Genomic DNA, 17,727 nt, shown 5'->3' with positions numbered 1-17,727 from the left:
TGGCAGTCGATACCAGAAGTACCTACGGGTTCTTCCCAGCAGTCAACTACCCGACATGAAGATGAATCTCTTAAGGAAGCAGAACGAATCCGGCTTCCGCCCCACACTCAACTTAACACCCTGCTTTCAAGTGCGGAGAACCTTTCTTCCCTGCTCTAAGAGCATGATGTCGTTCTTCAAGATCTCACGAGCAGACTTGCTCAGAGCGTCTTCGCCCGCGACCATCTCCAACTGCTCGGCCGTCATCTTAAAGACACGGTTCGCAGAGAGAACATTGAGAGGGCCGTCCTCCGCGCCGAGAAGGAAGTAATCGACGACCTGAGCACAGATCATATCCGAGAAGCGGGCACTCGCAACCTCGTAATAGCTCTGCAAGACATCATGGATAACGCAACTCGTCGCACCGGTGCCATTCTCGTGGGTAACTTGCTTCTTCAAGTCTTCGTATCGGATATAATCGACCGGCTCGTATCCGAACGCCAGAGAGACTTTGACATTTTCGAATTTCTTGGCAGATCTGGCAGCCTTGATCTTGTTCAGAGCTCTATCAAAGGCCGGATTGTAGGTGATGGAGCGACCCTCCCTCTCCACATGGATCAACAACTTCGCCTGATCCATTGCCACCTTATATTTGTCAATCAGATTCTCTAGGATTGAGGACCAGAGCGCGTCAAAGACCTGCTCATCATTGCAAGACTCTTTGACCAGACCGTGGATGAAGTGGTGAACGACGAGAATGGCGTTGCTGACATGCCCCAAGGTGATGGACTCCCATTTCTTGGATTGCTCCTTGAAGGCCGTGGGCAACATGTGACTGCCGAACTATTGATCTGTTAGTTTATTACGCATGGGACAACTAGATATCAGTGATTACTCACAGTGCCCATCTCAAAGCCACGGGATCTAAGATACAGCTGCTCGAGATGCTTCAGAATGCTGTCTTTTAGAGGCGCAGGGCATCTGCAAGGGTCCGACAGAATTGCATCGAGTTCACCGTACTCATCAGATGGCACTGGAAATGCGATTCTGTAGAGATCATCTCTTGTAGCATCCTCATCCTCGCTGCTGTCATCTTCGTCGTTCACTGAAGAGTCCTTAAGTGGAGAGTCGCCATGGTCATCATCATCGTCGGGCCGAGAGCCTTCCGTGTCATCCGAATTTTTCTCAACAAGGTCATCGAAATCGCGAGTGTGCGCTTTCTTGAAGAACATGGAAGAGAAAGCCGTATTCATTTCGCGAATTCGAGTGGCGAGGCGGAGTTCTGAACGCTTGTCGAAGACGGGATCGCCAGTGTAGTATGCATCCAGACCAAAGTTCTTCAACTCGGTGAAGCGACTCACAATCTTGCCGAGGTAGGCTCGCTGCTCATCGGCGGTGCTTCGGGGCTGTCCGAGGTCCTTGAGCTTGATCTTCGCCTCGGCAAGGCGCTCATTGATCTCACGTCTGACCTTTGGGAACTCGCTTTTGGTCCGGTCCATGAGCAGTTCACGCAGCCGTACGCGCAACGCTGGGATTCCCAAGCGGGACTTATCGAGTCGGGACCAGGGCTCTTCAGAAAAGAACGTCTTCTCGTCTGCATCACGATCCTCTTTGCTAGAGGAAGCGTCGTCGGCGCCTCGGTTCTTGACGACGTAGTAGCCCAACTGAATATCTCGTCTCTTACCTCGGACGAGGTCCATCGCTACTTCTCGGGTGGCGTTCTCGCTTACAAGATCAGGCTTGGTGAGGACACCCAGAGTGCGCTTGCCCTCGGGATCAGCTTCAGCGGCGTAGGTCAGAATAGTCTGAGTCGCGACATCCACGTTGCAAGGGATGACTGCAAGGATGCTAGGTGTTTCGTGTTATCAATCATATAGACCTGGGAAGACGAGAAGGGGGCTCACATGGTTCTGGAATCCTTGATGTAATCTTTCACCATAGACTTGACCAAAGCGACGTCTCTGACTGTCGAAACGCCTGGGTACGAGATTAGAGAAGAAGAATAAAGGCGAGAGACAACAAAGGTAATCTCATACCATCTTGAGTATTCTCAAAGATGCCTTGCGACGCATGTTAGCTGTGGGCGCCATAAGCAGTGTTGATTGGTCTTACCAGGAACGTCAATGATTGTCAAGTGCTCCTCATCGGGGCCGCAAATCTCAACGCGAAGAACATCCTTGCTGAAGGCAGCACCCTCGGAGTTCTCGGCACTCTTCAAACCCATCACACCGGCAGCCTATGGTAACGGTCAGCTAAACTCGGCTATGACTTGGAGCCTGTAGAGAGAAGACGACGCAAGAAGTCTACACAATGGACCAAAGATGAATTGAAGAGCAAATAATGAGATAGGCAAGCAACATACCTCGCGGAGAACATCCGCAAACGCCTGGCCCTTGAGGTCCTTCAGCTCACGTCGGAACGACCTAGCAAGGTCGGCTCTCTTCGAGGTGGCATCGTCAGGCTGGATGGTAACGACGATGCTGGGTGTATGTTCTCGACGACAGACGATCTCGGTAGCATGACGTGTGCAGAGTCCGACCGATCGAGGGAAATAGTATCCAGTGAGACTCTCGAGAACGCTGGACTTTCCAGAGGACTGGTCTCCGACGACGACGAGCTGTTGGCGTGCGGCATATGTCAGCATGAGGCGTCATCAGAATCACAACATCAGGTACCTGAGGGAGGGCGATCTGCCTGGAAATTCCAAGTTCCCTCAACTTGTCGATCTTGTCCAAGAGGTTTCGGTTTCCCAAGCCAGTGGCCTGCGTCTTGGAATGAGCAGGTGCCATGGCGTCGGAATGGGAAAAATATGGCGGTCAGCGATGATGTCAGGAGTCTTTCCGTGAAGCTTGAGAATGAAGACGTCGTATGAGGGGAAGAAGGAGAGGAAGTTTTTGGAGACCAGGAAAGATTTTGTAAGATGTTCCTGCTGCGTTTGTCTTCCACCAGCGTCGCCCAAGATCTTCCACAAGCTGCTTCGCAAGGGGGAACTGCCTGAGGCATAGTTCAAGCGGCTGAGAACAAACGCAGGCGTCAGGAGATAAAGGCTCTATGAATGACTGTGAAAGTGCAAAGCCGTCCACAATTAGGCTCCACGGGTATCTGCTCAGCTCGCCTAAGAGTATTCCGACATGGCTGCCTGAGAGATACTATATACGGTTAATATTCCTAGCGGTGGAGCAACTCGGCTACAAACGCTTTCCGTCAACGTGAGTGAGGGTCCACTGAGGTTGAAGCTCAAGGGTATGGAGTCTAGACATGTGAGTGTAGTCCTTGATTGATGTTCTGCTTACCAGGAATCAGTATAGTTGAACACAGTCACGCGACAAGCTAAAGGCTGCTTTCATTGTCATGGACCATGCCATGAGGTCCTTTGATTCCATTGAACAACGTTCTTGCTTTTGGATCAGTGAGTAACTCCCGTCATGAGGAGACAAGCGCCGTTCAATTAAAGGAGTATCTGCTCAAAGCCGCACCGTCACCATTCTCAAGTCATCAATGCCTACAGTTTCCAAACCCATTTCCTTCCCCCTTGAGCGCGATCTGCAGTCGCCTCTAATCTCATCCAAGCCACAAAGATGGCTGCTGCAGCCATTAAAGTGCCCACCATGACACCCATCCCCATGTAGTCACCCGATTCCTTGATCTCACCGTGCCCTCTGACCAGGGCACCAGCCACTGGCGTTCCAATCATGGAAGCAACTCCCATGATCATGTACATGATCCCCGTAATCTGCGGCATCAATTCCATACCGAACAGCTCAACCAGAGCCGGTGGGAACAGGCTGACGTATGCGCTCGCGAAAATGCCGTACAGGACTGTAAAGCTGACGAGTAGCGACCTCGCCACGGACTCATGGTCCATTCCTATGGCTATGCTAGGAACCCATAGCCCGAGAGTAACGGCGGCACAGATCACAGTCGTGAGAAACAACGCGTTGAGTCTTCCGATGCGGTCTGCCACGAGCCCAATGGCAATCTTTCCCACAGCGTTGCAGGCGTTGTTGACGGCAGTCAGGTTGGCACCATCGCTGTCAGAATATCCCAAGGTCTTGGCGTACGACGCAAAGAAAAATGCGGGTGTGTAGTAAGCCGCGCTCTGGCAGAACATGCTGAGACTTTGCGCAATGAACTTGCGTTGCGTGACAGTCTTCAATGGAGGCAGCGGGACCTTGAACATCTTCTTGAGCCTAGATGTCGTCGCGTTCTCACGACGTATCTTGGCCGCCATTACAGGTTCCCAAGTGAGAACTGCCCCACCTGCGCATACAACCGCAGCACCGAGGGCACCAGTCATGCGAAGAGTGTTTTTGTAGCCCAGCTTCTCAATACATGCCACGAGCACCGGGGCCCAAACTAGACCGCCAACGCCGCTGCCCGCAGAGACGATACCCATGGCCAGCGCTCTGTGCTTGTCGAACCAAGTCGGGACGACGACCATTGACGGAACGAATGAGAGGCAAGATCCCACTCCCATCAGGAACCCCTGCGTAATCTGGTAATGCCACAGCTCCCGACCGAAGCTTGCCAGGACGTTGGCCACTCCGACAAGCAGACCACCGGCGCACATGACCTTCTGAGGGCCAATCGTTTTCGACCATGCCACAACGACAGGTGCGCAGATGGTCATCATTGAGATCGCGAGGGTTCCGATGAGGTCGAGCCGGGCGGCTGTGGCGCCGGTGAATGGGGTGTTGTCCTGTAGAGCCATCGTCTCGTAGTGCGCCTGATAGATGCCGAAGCCGAACTGCAGGCCACCCGTCATGAAACTTATCATGAAGGCAGCAAGAACAACGCTGATATAACGGCTAGGTGAGGTCAGCCTATGTCTTCGAATCAGGGTGGGATTGGTGTGGTGATCGCAACAGGGAGCAATGACCTTTAGCCTACCCTTTGCCATGATCATATTGTGTGTCGTTCTGTTCCGGAGGACCAGCTTCCAAACGGTTGTTTGATATTGACTCGTCCTTATTCGACGCCATTATTGTCTAAAGAAGGAGGGCGGGGGTTGAGTCGACACTTGGAGAGAGTTGACCAACTAGGGGCTCTCTCAGACGATGATCGCGACTAAAATACTAAGAAGAGCCAATTGGCAGCGAAAACAAAAATGCAAATTAACAAACACCATTGAATTTAGGAAACCATCCGTATGCTTGAAATATTTCAAGATGCGCCCTTCGCTAGTCTGACGTGTTCGACATCAAAAACGGGTTGAAAGGTTGAGACATTGCAGAGCCCCACAGCTCTTCGCTTCTATTCGCAAGTGAGTCATGGCCCCCCGGCAAAGGCTTCGGCAACTACTCGATGGGCAATTTCACTAACGTATCGCTTAATGGTTTGGGTGTAGTTCTTTTTTTTTTTTTTTTTAGCGAACAGACTGAGCTGTCAATTTGGTACGTAATAGGGAGTTGACTGCTCTCAAGTTTCTTGTTGAAGCTTTTGCTTGCGCAATTTGCTACTGCATTGTAGATCCCTTGAGTGGAGCTTCTTAGCCGCATAACCGTTGGGAACTACATACAAGAGAACTTCAAGTCGAAGCACCAACTATGAGGAAGAAAGAAAAGGCGATGATAGTCGACTAGGTACTCTTGATCGCAGTCTAGCATTAAAAACACAGACCGGATCGCAGGACCACCATGCAGACAGAGGCATGATTTTTCTTGGAAAGTGGAATCCTAAGTGACGATGAAAGCTTGCTAGCATTGCGACCTACTGAGAGCTTTGCCCACTAAGCCATCCAGGCTATACTCTTATTTCTAAGTATTCGGCGTTTTGAATTACTTGACCCATGATTCATGTTTTAGTTCTGTCAACTCAATTCCAATTCCCGTGCAACACTTCAAGTTCACGAATTTTACATATGGCAGCAAGGAATGAACAGTAGCATGTGCTAAGAAACTACAACCAAGTCATATGTTGCACTAGTCTTACTTACTCTTGCTGTTGCCAGACGACTACAAAACTACAATTGTTTCAGGCTTACACTGTTCAGGGCATATGCTGCCCGAAGACAGTTCCTGGATGGAAAAGTGCTCGTACCGACTTGGGGATAAGAATGCAAAAGATGCAAGTATATTCTCTGTATGTTGAATTGTCAAGACATGTCGCCTATTTAGTCTAACAACATTCTTTGCGCGACAAGCTGTCCAAGGGATATACAGATAGTAAATCAATATCCAAGAATCAAGGAAGTCTTGTTGTCCAGAAAGTCCAGAAAGTATTGGCCAGAAACAGACGACGAATATGTCCATTTCCAATTCCAAGTCGATTTCGTGCTTTGAGCCAGCCGAGAGAATCTATCGTAGTGACTGATGACACTACTGGCAGCCAGGGCAGACGGCCTCGACGTACTCGAGGTACTCCTTGGCGTAGTCGACGTTGCTCTTGGACGCGGAGCAAGCGCGCTTCTCGATCTGGAAGAGGTCCCTGGCGGAACGTCTGCGCGTGCACGAGGCGAACTGCGACCAAGGGGCCTCGCCCCAGGCCTGGTGGTTGGGCGGGAATGCGGCGAGCTTGTACTGCGCGCCGCCGGTGCCCATGTTGCTGTAGATGTTGCCCTGGTAAAAGGGGTTCAGCTCCTCCTTGCCCTTGACGCCGCCGCGGACGGGGGTCCAGCCGATGATCTGGTTGTCCTTGATGCCTCCGAGGGCGGCGAACTCGGCCTCTTCGGGGTACGGGTTGTACTTTTGGAGGGTGGCCTGGCAGTCAATCATGTTGGGAGCCGAGTGGATGCGGTAGATGAAGCCGTTGCCGCCCAGGAATCGGCTGACCCAGGACTCGGCCAGCTTGGGGTCCGAGGTCGTGGACACGTAGCCGTCCTCGTCCTTGCTGGCGCCGCTGGGGGCTCCTTTGACGTGGTTCCACAGGCTGGTGTCCGGGGCGGCGACGCCAAAGGTGGATTGACCCTTTGGCAAGAAGCCCTTGGAGGCCTGGATGGTGGCATAGTTTCTCGAATCTGCGCGGTAGAGGTCGAGACCGTTGCAGAGGAAGGCCCAGAAAGCAATGAGCGTCAGCCCAAGCATAAGAGGTTGTTGTCTAGCCATTGTTTAATGATAAGGGGAGACGGTTCAAAAGAATGTGAAATTGTTGTTCAAACGATTGTATTGTAAGAGAGTGTGAGGTCAGAGGACTGGATCTGTACTGATTCCGATTTGGACATGACTACGGATTTTGACTGGTTTATATCTTGAGTCTTGATCTTACAAGTCAACCCCGCTTGACAAGAAATCTAGTAGGTACAGGTCGCGGAATCCGGTATTTCCGCAAGGCGTTCAATGAAGTGCTGTTTCGCGTGGAACAGCTGACACTTACACGATGGCTTCAACTTTGGAGAGTCATGTCGAGACCAGTCTAGTATGAATCCAGGCGCATAAAAAAACAAATATATTGGCTGTATACAAAGAGTTCAGAGGCTTTACGGGTATTCGTATTCTTACAATGCTCTTCACATCTTTGCCAAGACTATTCTAATTGGTTGTCAGCTTGTACTCTGCTGCGGGCGATGGAATCCGAAACCGACGGAGCCGGAGTCGGTTATGAGACGGAATCGGAGTGATTTGTAAAACCGCACTTGTCCATCCCGATAAAGTTGGAGAATGAACAATATAATCTATAATGGCAAGACCCAAGTCGAGGAAGGAGACAGCTTCGGGTACTGCTGGAAGAACAAAGGAACAACTCCCTTCTAGAACAATGACCTCCGAGTGTCATGACAAGCCAACCTTGACAATGTGGCGATCACATAATGTTCGTGGTACACTGCCAAGACCCCGATAATTCATCTGATATTGTTCAGGTCTCCGATGAAGCCCGAATGACCCGTACAAAGACAAAATAGGGTTTAAGGCTGCGCATGTCCATCCCAGATGGAGTCTTAAATGCCCAAATAAGAAAATCTCAGGAACCTCCTGAGGCTGATGCTGGGATCGCCAACTTACAAAGACCTCGTATGCATCGGGCCGAACAGCAGACAAAGACTGGGTCCAATACACGTTCATCTTTACAATATCCCCATTCCAAATAGCTCCAAACTTACACATCACATCGATACAAAATCAAGTAACTCCATTGCACGATCCCAATTTCCTTCAATCCACCAAACCATCCAGAACGTACCCAGCGTATCCTATCTTTCTCTCTCAACTCTACCTCTTCATCATGGGCAACGCTTCAACTTCCATTTCCTCCCCTCCGCCGCCCAGCGAGTCAACATCCAAACGCGTCACCGGCTCCAACTGGGGCGACCTGCATCCCATCGGCAATCCCGCCACGGCGGCCTGGCACCTATGTATCTCAGGAACAGACGCCGCCAAGCTCCTCCTCGGCTACCAGCCGACGTCGATGGACGATCGCTGGATGAGTCGTTCGGACGGGCCAGATGCGCAGGGCACGATGGTGGCCCATGTGTACCGGAGTTGGACCGGCCACGAGCAGTTTCAGATCAGGGCATCGACCCGAGCGGTTTCGGATGGGCCCGGACCCGCGGACGCGGCGGGAGAGGGGGCTGACGTCGGGGCGGAAATTACGGAGATTATGTGGGATCAGGGTGACGGTCCTGTACAGGTCGGCGAGCAGGAGGCTAGAGACATGGTGACTATGATTTTTCGTCGGGTGCTGGGTTGTAAATTAGAGCAGGCGCCTTGAGTCTATTAGATTGGAACACATGAGTACTAGGTGTTGAGATCTTGGCACGGCATCTTCTCTCGCAACTAGGCTATGAATTAGGGAGGGTTTTCTTACACGTACAACTCTTCTAATCATTTTTTCGCCCCCGATCGTGCACCCTCACTGCCCTACCTATGGATCCAAGCACGTTCCATCATCGCCGAGTATCTAAAAAGTCCGTCTTCCGTCCGTTATTAAATAGTGGGGTAAAATCCCGACTCCGCGGCTTGCGTCTGGCGGGTGATGCATTATGCAGAATCTATTTTGTGGGCGAGGGACCTTACGCTATTCAAACGGGTTGTTCAGTAATCCTTCTCAACTCAAATACTATAATCAATTTGACTTTTGCGCCTCTCGAGGCTCCCCCAAGCCTTTGCTTGACTCGGTGAATGAGGACGAAATATCCAAAACTGTAGTTTACTTTCTTCTTTTTGATTGGGGCAGTGAACAAGTGACTCGGGGGGCGAAGACCTCAGTCCAGGACTCTGAGATGTAATCTCACTCAACTCAAAACAGAGTGTTATTTTGGGGGCATTGTCGGATTCGCAAATGACTTACACGACTTGATGCGGTGATGCCAAGATGTATATGGTCGAGATGCCTTCATTTGAAGAGTATAAGTATTGACAAGATTGCCGCCGTAACTTGGTCAAAAGCTCCCTCATCACACAGCTCACACTGCATCTTACAGTCTCTCACTATCACAGTCACTATCTCATCATCACTTTCTTTTACAGTCTCTGACACCCATTCCAATCACTTACATCCCCAACTTCTTCAACTCAACACCGCAAAGGTAGGATAAAAGCCCTCGCCCCAACTGTCCCCGCCTCAGATCACCAAAAGGCTGACCATCCCATCTCCCACAGATGCAATTCTCCACCCTCTTCCCCACCATCCTCCTCGGCGCCTCCTTCGTCGCCGCAGACTACTGCACCCAGGCCCTCGACCCGGAGACCCGCAAGTCCAACACGGGCTTTCGCTTCGAGAGCGTCGACAACGCCAACTGGAAGTGGCAGTCCCGCGACCTCCAGGTCGTCACCACCCTCAACCAGAACTGCCAGATCCACCAGGGCGGCGGCGGCGGCGCCTTCGCCGCCACCATCTGCATCGATTTCGACGGCAACTACGCCTGCTGGGTCACCCCCGCCAAGAACCAGGTCTGCGATCTCGTGTTTGAGCAGAACGAGGCGCCCATTGATGTCTGCAAGAGCATCAAGAACATTTGGGGATGGGTTGCTTAGACGGTGTACTGTAAGAGCTTGGTTACCTTTTTCCGAGTTGTGACAATGTAGCTAACGGATTCTAGGCTTTTCTTGTCAAAAAGTACAAACACGGCAGTTTTGGGACGAAGCTTCTCTTTTTTCGGGATGACGGGAAGCGAGCTGATCCGACAGTCTGCTAGAGGCTCTGCAGAAGACTTTGGCCTATCATGAGGATTGACGTGTACCTGTAATCTCTGAGAGCAGAGTTGCTTTTTCTGTTACTCTATTCCACAACTTGTTAGAGTGAGAGCGGTAGAAAGCATTGTGAATTCATCAAACAACCATGATTCTCCAACTATCTTTCAACTTCATCGTGTGAAAGTTGATTCTGAGCCATTTTAGAACGACGCTCACAACAATTGAACAAATCCGAGCTTAGTGCGACGAATCCGATATATACGCGTAATCTCGGGAAACAGTTAAAAACTTCCTTGTAAAGCTTGTTTCTGTTTTAGAATATTTCCTTGAAGAGGTCTAGCAGATCGGGTTGAACGGTCTGATGCGGGTTTCCGATTAAGCTGGGGACCCCGGCCCGAAGACATGTCGTCGGATTTGAGTCCCGATGTTTTTTTTCCCGCCGAAGAAAAAATACTGCCCCCAAATCTCTACCTGTCCACTTTCGGCCCGTGCGTCCGTCCTCCGCAACCTCCTACGGCCGTCCTGACTACGGAGTACAACCACATCAGTTCTCTAAACAGACACGCTAAGATGAAGGTGTAGACCTACCAACATATCTACTCACTCCAGCTATACCCTCATCTAACTCTTTTCGGGGCTCCCACCCGTCTCGCGCAGAGACGAAGCCGGCAACAATGGCAGTAAAAGCTCTCATCTCAACCCTAGAGGATGAAATTCTCGACCCAGAAGAGGGTACGTTCATCCATCCTACTACCTAACAGGCACCCCGCAGCAACCGACTTACACGGGAGATCCTACGTGTGCGCCAAACAGAGACCTTCTTCCTCTTCTCCCACAACATCCCGTCCTCGAACCTGGGCTTCATCGACCCGAAAGCCACCGAACTCTCCCTGACGCTGGCGGGCAGAGACTTCACGATCCACCAGTCCCCCACGGTCCTCTCATCGACCCGCGCCGGAGGCACGACCGGGGCCGGTCAGTATTTCTATATTTCTCCCCCCCCCCCCCCTTCCGAATCAACCATCACAGACCTCCCTCATTTCGCGGCCCTATTTCGCGTTACCCCGTCCTTCCATCCATCAAATTTCCCCTTTTGTCATAAAAGTCAAAAACTTACTCTCAACCTCACTCGTGTCATTCTCCATGGCAATCTTGAACCCCCCTTGTCATTATAGGTAGTCCCACAACCTACTCTCAACTTCACCCTCCCACCCTCACCTTGGACCATCTCTCAAACCACTTAACCCGACTCATCTAAATCTTCCAACTCCCTGAACCGCAACTGACTAAACAAAAAACCAGTCCTCTGGAAAATAACCCCCCTCTTCGCAACCTACCTCTCCTCCCCAACCTCCCCCTTCAACCAGCTCTTCACCCCCACCTCGACAATCCTCGAACTAGGCTGCGGCATCTCCCCGCTGACAGCCCTCCTCCTCGCCCCGCGCGTCGCCCGCTACGTCCTCACAGACCAACCCTACGTGTCGCGCATGATCCACCAGAACCTCGAAGCGAATCCCCTTCCCAAGTCCTCGTCCTCATCATCCTCCTCATCAACCTCGCGCCGTTCACGAAAAGCAGCAGCAAGCTCATCAACAGCAACCTCCGCAACGACATCGTCATCGCCAGGAACAATCTCCTTCCGCCCCCTAGACTGGGAACTCGACACCCCCGACCCCTCCCTCACCGGCGTACCCCCTTCCACCGCAAGCAGCTTCGACGTCGTCGTCTGCTGCGACTGCATCTACAACGAGGCCCTCGTCGAGCCACTCGTCTCCACCACCGCCGACCTCGCTCGGTTGCGTGTACGTGCCCAGCAGGAGGACCAAGACCAGGACGACCACGACGACAACCCCTCCTTCTCTTCAACGACGGCCCGGTCCGAGCCGTGCGTCTGCGTCGTGGCGCAGCAGCTCCGCAGCCCGGACGTCTTTGAGGAATGGATCGGCGCGTTCCATCGCGACTTTCGAACCTGGAGAGTACCGGATGCGTCGCTCCCCAAGGGGTTGAGGATCGAGGCTGGGTTTGTGGTGCATGTTGGGATTTTGAGGGAGGCTACGGTGGATTTCTAAATACTCCGTTGCGTAGCTTTATATTAAGCAGCGTATCAACATCATCACGATATCCTCTTGAAGCTATGCAGACTTGTAGAACGGGTCCCACGAACGGTTCACAAGTGAAGGATGATGTGTTGCGAAAGCTCCGTTATTGTGACGAACTGCGCATCTAACTTGAAGACTTTTTCCCGCAGCTTTTTCATCTCGAGAAGAGAAAATAGAATGCCACGTAATAACCAAATCCCTCCCTTATTCTTTGAATAATTCCCAAATCGCCGCCAGCATGATGAGTAATGTCATCTCTGGACAAGATAAGACTGTCCCTTTGCAAAAAAAAAAAAAAAAAGCCGTAACCCAGATTCGTATCGTAGACACGTTACATGATTTAAACTCCCTAGTTTCCTAGTTTTGAAAAGCCAATCCAATTTTTTGTGTTTTTGTTTGCTCTTTTTTTTTTCTTTGTCTCCGAGTACCTTACCACTCAAGAGGCTCCTTCTTGGTCTCACCCCGGTTCGTCTTGGGGACGGGGACGGCCTTGGCGAGGAGGCGACCGGTCTTGGGATCTCTCTTGAGGTAGTTGGTGCCGTCGAGCCAGGGGGTGAGCTGGGACATGCGGCGCTCGTAGTCGGCAATCTTGTCGTTCTGCTGCATGGTCAGGCCGATATCATCGAGGCCGTTAATGAGGCAGTGTTTCCGGAACTCCTCAACGTCGAAAGAGGCGAGGGTGTTGCCGTCGGCGTCCTTGATGAGCTGGTTGGGCAAGTCGATCTCGACTTCGCGGCCGGCGCGCGCCTCGGCGGCAATCTTCTCCAGCTTCTCCTTGTCCTCCATAATGATCGGCAGCATGCCGTTCTTGAAGGTGTTGTTGAAGAAGATGTCGGCGTACGACGGCGCGAGGACGCAGCGGATGCCGAAATCGTTGAGGGCCCAGGGGGCGTGCTCTCTCGACGAACCGCAGCCAAAGTTGGGACCGGTGACGACGAGGATCTTGGAGCTGCGGTAGGGGTCCTTGTTAAGAACGAAGTTGGGGTTTTCGGAACCGTCCTCGTTGAAGCGGAGGGCGTAGAAGAGGGCGTTGCCGAGACCAGTGCGCTTGATGGTCTTGAGGAACTGCTTGGGGATGATGGCGTCGGTGTCGACGTTGGACATCTCCAGGGGAGCGGCGATACCCTTGAGGTTGGTGAACTTGGGAAGACCAGCGGAGCTACCGGCAGAAATAGTGTTGGTGTGGGGTTCGTTGTCCTCGGGCTGGTCGGCGATGGCCTCCTTCTCAGCGTCGCTCTCCTCGACCCGCTCGTCAACCTGGGGTTCGCTGTCGGGGGTAATGGTGGCCTGGAGCTTAGGGCTCGTCTGGTAACCCTCGAGCTTTCTGACGTCAGCCAGCTTGCCGACGATACCGGCAGCAGCAGCCATCACGGGGGACATGAGATGGGTGCGGGAGCCGGCACCCTGGCGACCCTCAAAGTTTCTGTTGCTGGTGGACGCGCATCTCTCCTTGGCGGCCAGGATATCGGGGTTCATGCCCAAGCACATACTGCAACCGGCCTCACGCCACTCGAAGCCAGCGGCCTCGAAAATCTTGTCCAAGCCCTCGGCCTCGGCCTGAGTCTTGACGAGACCAGAACCGGGGACGACCATGGCGCGCTTGATGTTCGCCGCAATCTTCTTGCCCTTGACGATGTGGGCCGCGGCGCGCAAGTCCTCGATACGGGAATTTGTGCAGGAACCGATGAAGACCTTGTCGACGGGGATATCCTCCATGGGGGTTCCGGGGGTCAGGCCCATGTACTCGAGCATTCTGCGGCCGGCGGCCTTCTTGTTCTCAGTGGAGAAGGTCTCGGGGTCGGGGACGACGCCGGTGATGGGGATGACGTCCTCGGGACTGGTGCCCCAGGTGATGGTGGGGATGATGTCCTTGCCGTCAATGAAGACATCAATGTCGTACTTTGCGTCGGCGTCGGACTGGAGAGACTTCCAGTACTTGACGGCCTTGTGCCACTCGTCCGAGTTGTACTTGGGGGCCAGGGGGCGGTTCTTCAGGTACTCGAAGGTGATGTCGTCGGGAGCGACCATGCCGGCTCTCGCACCGCCCTCGATAGACATGTTGCAGATGGACATGCGGGCCTCCATGCTGAGGCTACGGATGACTGAACCGCAGAACTCGATAACGGCACCGGTACCGCCAGCCGTTCCGATCTTGCCAATGGCGTGCAAGACAACATCCTTTGAGCTGACGCCGGGGGCCAGCTCTCCGTCGACCTGTATCCGCATGTTCTTGCTCCTCTTGGTGATCAAGCACTGGGTGGCGAGGACGTGCTCGACCTCACTGGTACCGATACCGAAAGCCAGGGCACCGAAGGCGCCGTGGGTTGAGGTGTGACTGTCACCGCAGACGACAGTGGTGCCGGGGAGGGTGAAGCCCTGCTCGGGACCGATAACGTGGACGATACCCTGGCGCTTGTCGCCGAGACCAAAGTATGTGAGGCCAAAGTCCTTGACATTCTCCTCGAGGGTCATGCACTGGACTCTGGAGTCATCTTCGGCAATGAAGGAGCCAATGTCCTTCATGCCTTTCCGTGACGAAGTGGGGACATTCTGGCCAGCCACATGTTAGCGATTGGACCACCACTACGGAAATGAGAATGGACGGGCGAAAGCGATGCTTCTCGCATGTGCGCGCGTGTGAGAGATTGTGTGGAACAAGAGACTTACGTGATCGGTGGTCGCGAGGGTGCAGTCCGGTCGGCGGACCTTGCGGCCTGCATTCTTCAGACCCTCAAATGCTTGCTGCAGCCCTTTGTTAGCGAGATGTCATGGTGGGGTCGATCAACCGACGTCATCCGAGCCGGATTGCGAAGGCGGCGGCTGCGGATAGCGAAGGGGTTACGAGGGGAAGCAGGAGGGAAAAAAGCCAAAAACAGGAGCAAGCGTCAAACGTACAGGAGAGGTGACCTCATGCACGAGATGTCTGTCTGCATTGCGTCTCAATGTTAGCGAATGAATTCCTTTCCTTTTCTCCGCGCAGATCCAAGATCCAGATCGTTCGCAATGGGGGGGAAGAGCATGACGCAGAACTTACCAATGTACAGCAGGATCGTGCCGTCCAACTTCTCGTCTACGACGTGGGCCTGGAGGACCTTGTCGTAGAGAGTTTGCGGGGTGCCTTCGGCAACGGGCATTTTGTGCAACTCGGAGAGACGGGGAGGAAAAGCGATGCAATTTCAAAAGCAGGTCAGGTCGGCCTCAATTGAAGGGACCTGGTAGGGTGTTGCGAGGGTGGTGGTTCCCAAGCTTCCTTGTCAAATCAAGCTGGTGTGAGAGCAGCCGATGGGTGCGTGTGTGTGTTTGTGACTCTGCTTGTATGGCGATTGGGAGTCTAGGTAGTGGATGACGGAGAGGGAGAGGGTTTGGTGAGAGAGATGAGAAGATGGTTCGTTGGGAAGAGAAGCGTTTGGAAAGGGAAGAGAGGGAAAAAAAAGTAGAAAACGTAGAAAAATCCTGAGTCGGAGGAGAGGTGTGGTCAGGGGTGTGGGGGAAGAGCAGCTCAATATGTATCTGCCGGACCAGGAGGCCTTCGTCCCTCTGTTGTGTCTGAGGTCGGTGCTTGCCTCTGCTTAGAGTTGGGAACACCTGAATCAAATTGCTCCGTAATAAGAGACCTAGTGACTGAGAGAGAGAGAGAGAGAGCGAAAAAAGAACAAGGTACGAAATCGGAGCGAGAAAGAGGTGCCAGCTTGCAAGGGCGACATGGAAGAGAAAGCACGTAGGTACACTTACGCCCGTCCGCCCCTCTTGCAAAAGTGCCCGCAAACCGCAGGTACCTCGAACCCTTTTTTCCCACTACGCACAACACACCAAATACATCAATCTGGCTACAAAGCTACCGGTACCTAGAAAACGAAACAATCAACTGTGACTACTACGTGGGTGAGGCTTTGGGACGAAAAAGTTCCCAAGTGTCCGATGATCGGAGGCGCCAGCTCCAGCCAGCAGTGGGTCCTGGCGACGGAAGACCTGTGAACGCGGGGTACAGCGCCCTGATTTGCAAATGACGCCCGCGGATTGGCCCGTTGCCGCAAGGTGCCCTGGCCCGGGGGTCCCGCATCCCACTTTGAACGCCCTGAGAACCTTCCAAATGCTGCCATGGACATTGAACTCGGGCCATTCCATGGACGAGACCTCAACACACGCCACACTACCTTACCTTGGCACCTTACCTATGCGTAATACCTCAATCATCTCGGACGAGAACTCTTCGAGTGTTGGGTGTTTGGCGAGACGGGAAAAACTGGAAACATTCCAAAAGGGGGGCCCCCCATATTCACCGTGGATCATATCAAAGTATGACTCTGTTGATGTTTGGGAAAAATCTCTCCCACTTTCGGAGAGGATACCGTTACCTTAGTATAATGGAATACGACGGCACTTGATACTCCACCGCTTGACTACACGTCCCGCACGTGAGACGCAAAGAGCCCGCAATCTGACGAGTAATATGGGCTCCAATGGGCTCAGCGCCGCCCAAAACAGCAACTCGCTGAATTCTCATGTGTCCAACAAGTACCCTCTGCTACTTGGGGGGCCCAGTACCGTCTCCGTTTTGTTCCGTCGTTTGCCGTTGCTGACTTTTTCTTTAGTCTTCTCTTTCGCCCTCACTATGATGCCTGCTCGGTCACCAGTGACCCTAAAACTGTTTGTGTGTAATTAGTACGGATATACATGCCAGATTCAATCCAAGTACATGCGCCAGCGAGACCCGTAGCAGAACACCGAATGCTGGCGCCGGCATCATTCATAACCCCCTCATGTACGTAATTGACGCGATGCCGAAGCTGCATTGCAGCATTTCACTTTGCTTTGCCTCTCAACGGTTCCAATCTTATTCCAGTCCCCGGCACTTTTTTTTGTGCACTAAGAATGACTCCAACCTATCCAGTCTTCTCACATACGCAGTACGAATAGTGGCACTTACCACCTTAGCTCCCAAGACCTCCGAGAACAGGAGCACGTACCGTATTACGGAATCACGGAGTACCGCCCGTCCATTCAACCCAAGCAGAAGTGGCAGTGATTCGTGAATCCATAATCCCTGATTCCCATCCTGGAGCTGGATGCAACATCCGCCCGCCGAGGCTTACTCGATGATGACGCTGCAGAACTACGCGATAACATGATAGGGCCTCGATCGCCGTCGCTGCTGCTGTCGCAAACGCAATGTCCATCATGAGGCAGCTTCACCGCATCGGCCGGCTCTCCTGCGGTCATCCCAACAAGCGCTCCCAGGCTAATCCGGAGAACATCTACCCTCCCCAATAACAACTGCCCGTAACCGTACCCGAGCCCGAGGTGCCGACTTCATCATGCATTGCAAAAGCATACCCGGGCTGCTCCCTCTGTGGTGCAACTCTGTTTGATTAATGTCTGTATCCGTAGCCATACCGGCATATCAATACTGCGTCAACTCCATCAACAATCCGGGCCATCTGCCATTGCATTCGTGCTGCCATTGTCAACCTTGTCCAAGCACTCGAGAAGCAAGGTAATCAAGTCTCGAAAGGGTTGATCTCCTTCGTGCTGCATGCTTGGCCTGCCACTACCCCACACAAGCTCAAACAGCGCCCGTTCGA

General features: G+C 52.8%; 7 protein-coding genes across 7 annotated transcripts; 3 read left to right on the top strand and 4 right to left on the bottom strand.

The window, feature by feature from the left end:
• Positions 1-126: 126 nt before the first annotated feature.
• On the bottom strand, positions 127-2,768 carry CTAM01_02786 (dynamin family protein; the record flags this gene model as incomplete). The annotated part of the gene is made up of 7 exons (XM_060518824.1): positions 127-822; positions 879-1,827; positions 1,884-1,956; positions 2,016-2,039; positions 2,092-2,215; positions 2,342-2,596; positions 2,655-2,768. 7 exons carry the CDS (start codon positions 2,766-2,768, stop codon positions 127-129), a joined length of 2,235 nt encoding a protein of 744 aa, XP_060386627.1.
• A 713-nt stretch (positions 2,769-3,481) lies between these two features.
• CTAM01_02785 (uncharacterized protein) lies at positions 3,482-4,885 on the bottom strand (the record flags this gene model as incomplete). The annotated part of the gene is made up of 1 exon (XM_060518823.1): positions 3,482-4,885. One exon carries the CDS (start codon positions 4,883-4,885, stop codon positions 3,482-3,484), a length of 1,404 nt encoding a protein of 467 aa, XP_060386626.1.
• Positions 4,886-6,296: 1,411 nt separating this feature from the next.
• CTAM01_02784 (cholera enterotoxin subunit A2) lies at positions 6,297-7,022 on the bottom strand (the record flags this gene model as incomplete). Its single annotated transcript, XM_060518822.1, has 1 exon — positions 6,297-7,022. One exon carries the CDS (start codon positions 7,020-7,022, stop codon positions 6,297-6,299), a length of 726 nt encoding a protein of 241 aa, XP_060386625.1.
• A 1,114-nt stretch (positions 7,023-8,136) lies between these two features.
• CTAM01_02783 (uncharacterized protein) lies at positions 8,137-8,622 on the top strand (the record flags this gene model as incomplete). Its single annotated transcript, XM_060518821.1, has 1 exon — positions 8,137-8,622. One exon carries the CDS (start codon positions 8,137-8,139, stop codon positions 8,620-8,622), a length of 486 nt encoding a protein of 161 aa, XP_060386624.1.
• Positions 8,623-9,512: 890 nt separating this feature from the next.
• On the top strand, positions 9,513-9,887 carry CTAM01_02782 (uncharacterized protein; the record flags this gene model as incomplete). Its single annotated transcript, XM_060518820.1, has 1 exon — positions 9,513-9,887. The coding sequence occupies one exon, from the start codon at positions 9,513-9,515 to the stop codon at positions 9,885-9,887; it is 375 nt and encodes a 124-aa protein (XP_060386623.1).
• An 833-nt stretch (positions 9,888-10,720) lies between these two features.
• CTAM01_02781 (uncharacterized protein) lies at positions 10,721-12,115 on the top strand (the record flags this gene model as incomplete). The annotated part of the gene is made up of 3 exons (XM_060518819.1): positions 10,721-10,778; positions 10,860-11,021; positions 11,349-12,115. The coding sequence occupies 3 exons, from the start codon at positions 10,721-10,723 to the stop codon at positions 12,113-12,115; spliced, it is 987 nt and encodes a 328-aa protein (XP_060386622.1).
• Positions 12,116-12,574: 459 nt separating this feature from the next.
• Positions 12,575-15,279, bottom strand: CTAM01_02780 (3-isopropylmalate dehydratase; the record flags this gene model as incomplete). The annotated part of the gene is made up of 4 exons (XM_060518818.1): positions 12,575-14,695; positions 14,813-14,887; positions 15,041-15,072; positions 15,180-15,279. 4 exons carry the CDS (start codon positions 15,277-15,279, stop codon positions 12,575-12,577), a joined length of 2,328 nt encoding a protein of 775 aa, XP_060386621.1.
• Between the last annotated feature and the right edge of the window lie 2,448 nt (positions 15,280-17,727).

The sequence above is a fragment of the Colletotrichum tamarilloi genome (assembly GCF_030869305.1).
Source record: "Colletotrichum tamarilloi strain Tom-12 chromosome Unknown Scaffold_6.1, whole genome shotgun sequence".
Taxonomy (NCBI): Eukaryota; Fungi; Ascomycota; class Sordariomycetes; order Glomerellales; family Glomerellaceae; genus Colletotrichum; species Colletotrichum tamarilloi.
Note: the sequence above shows the minus strand (reverse complement) of the source record. Positions and strands in the feature narration are given on the sequence as shown.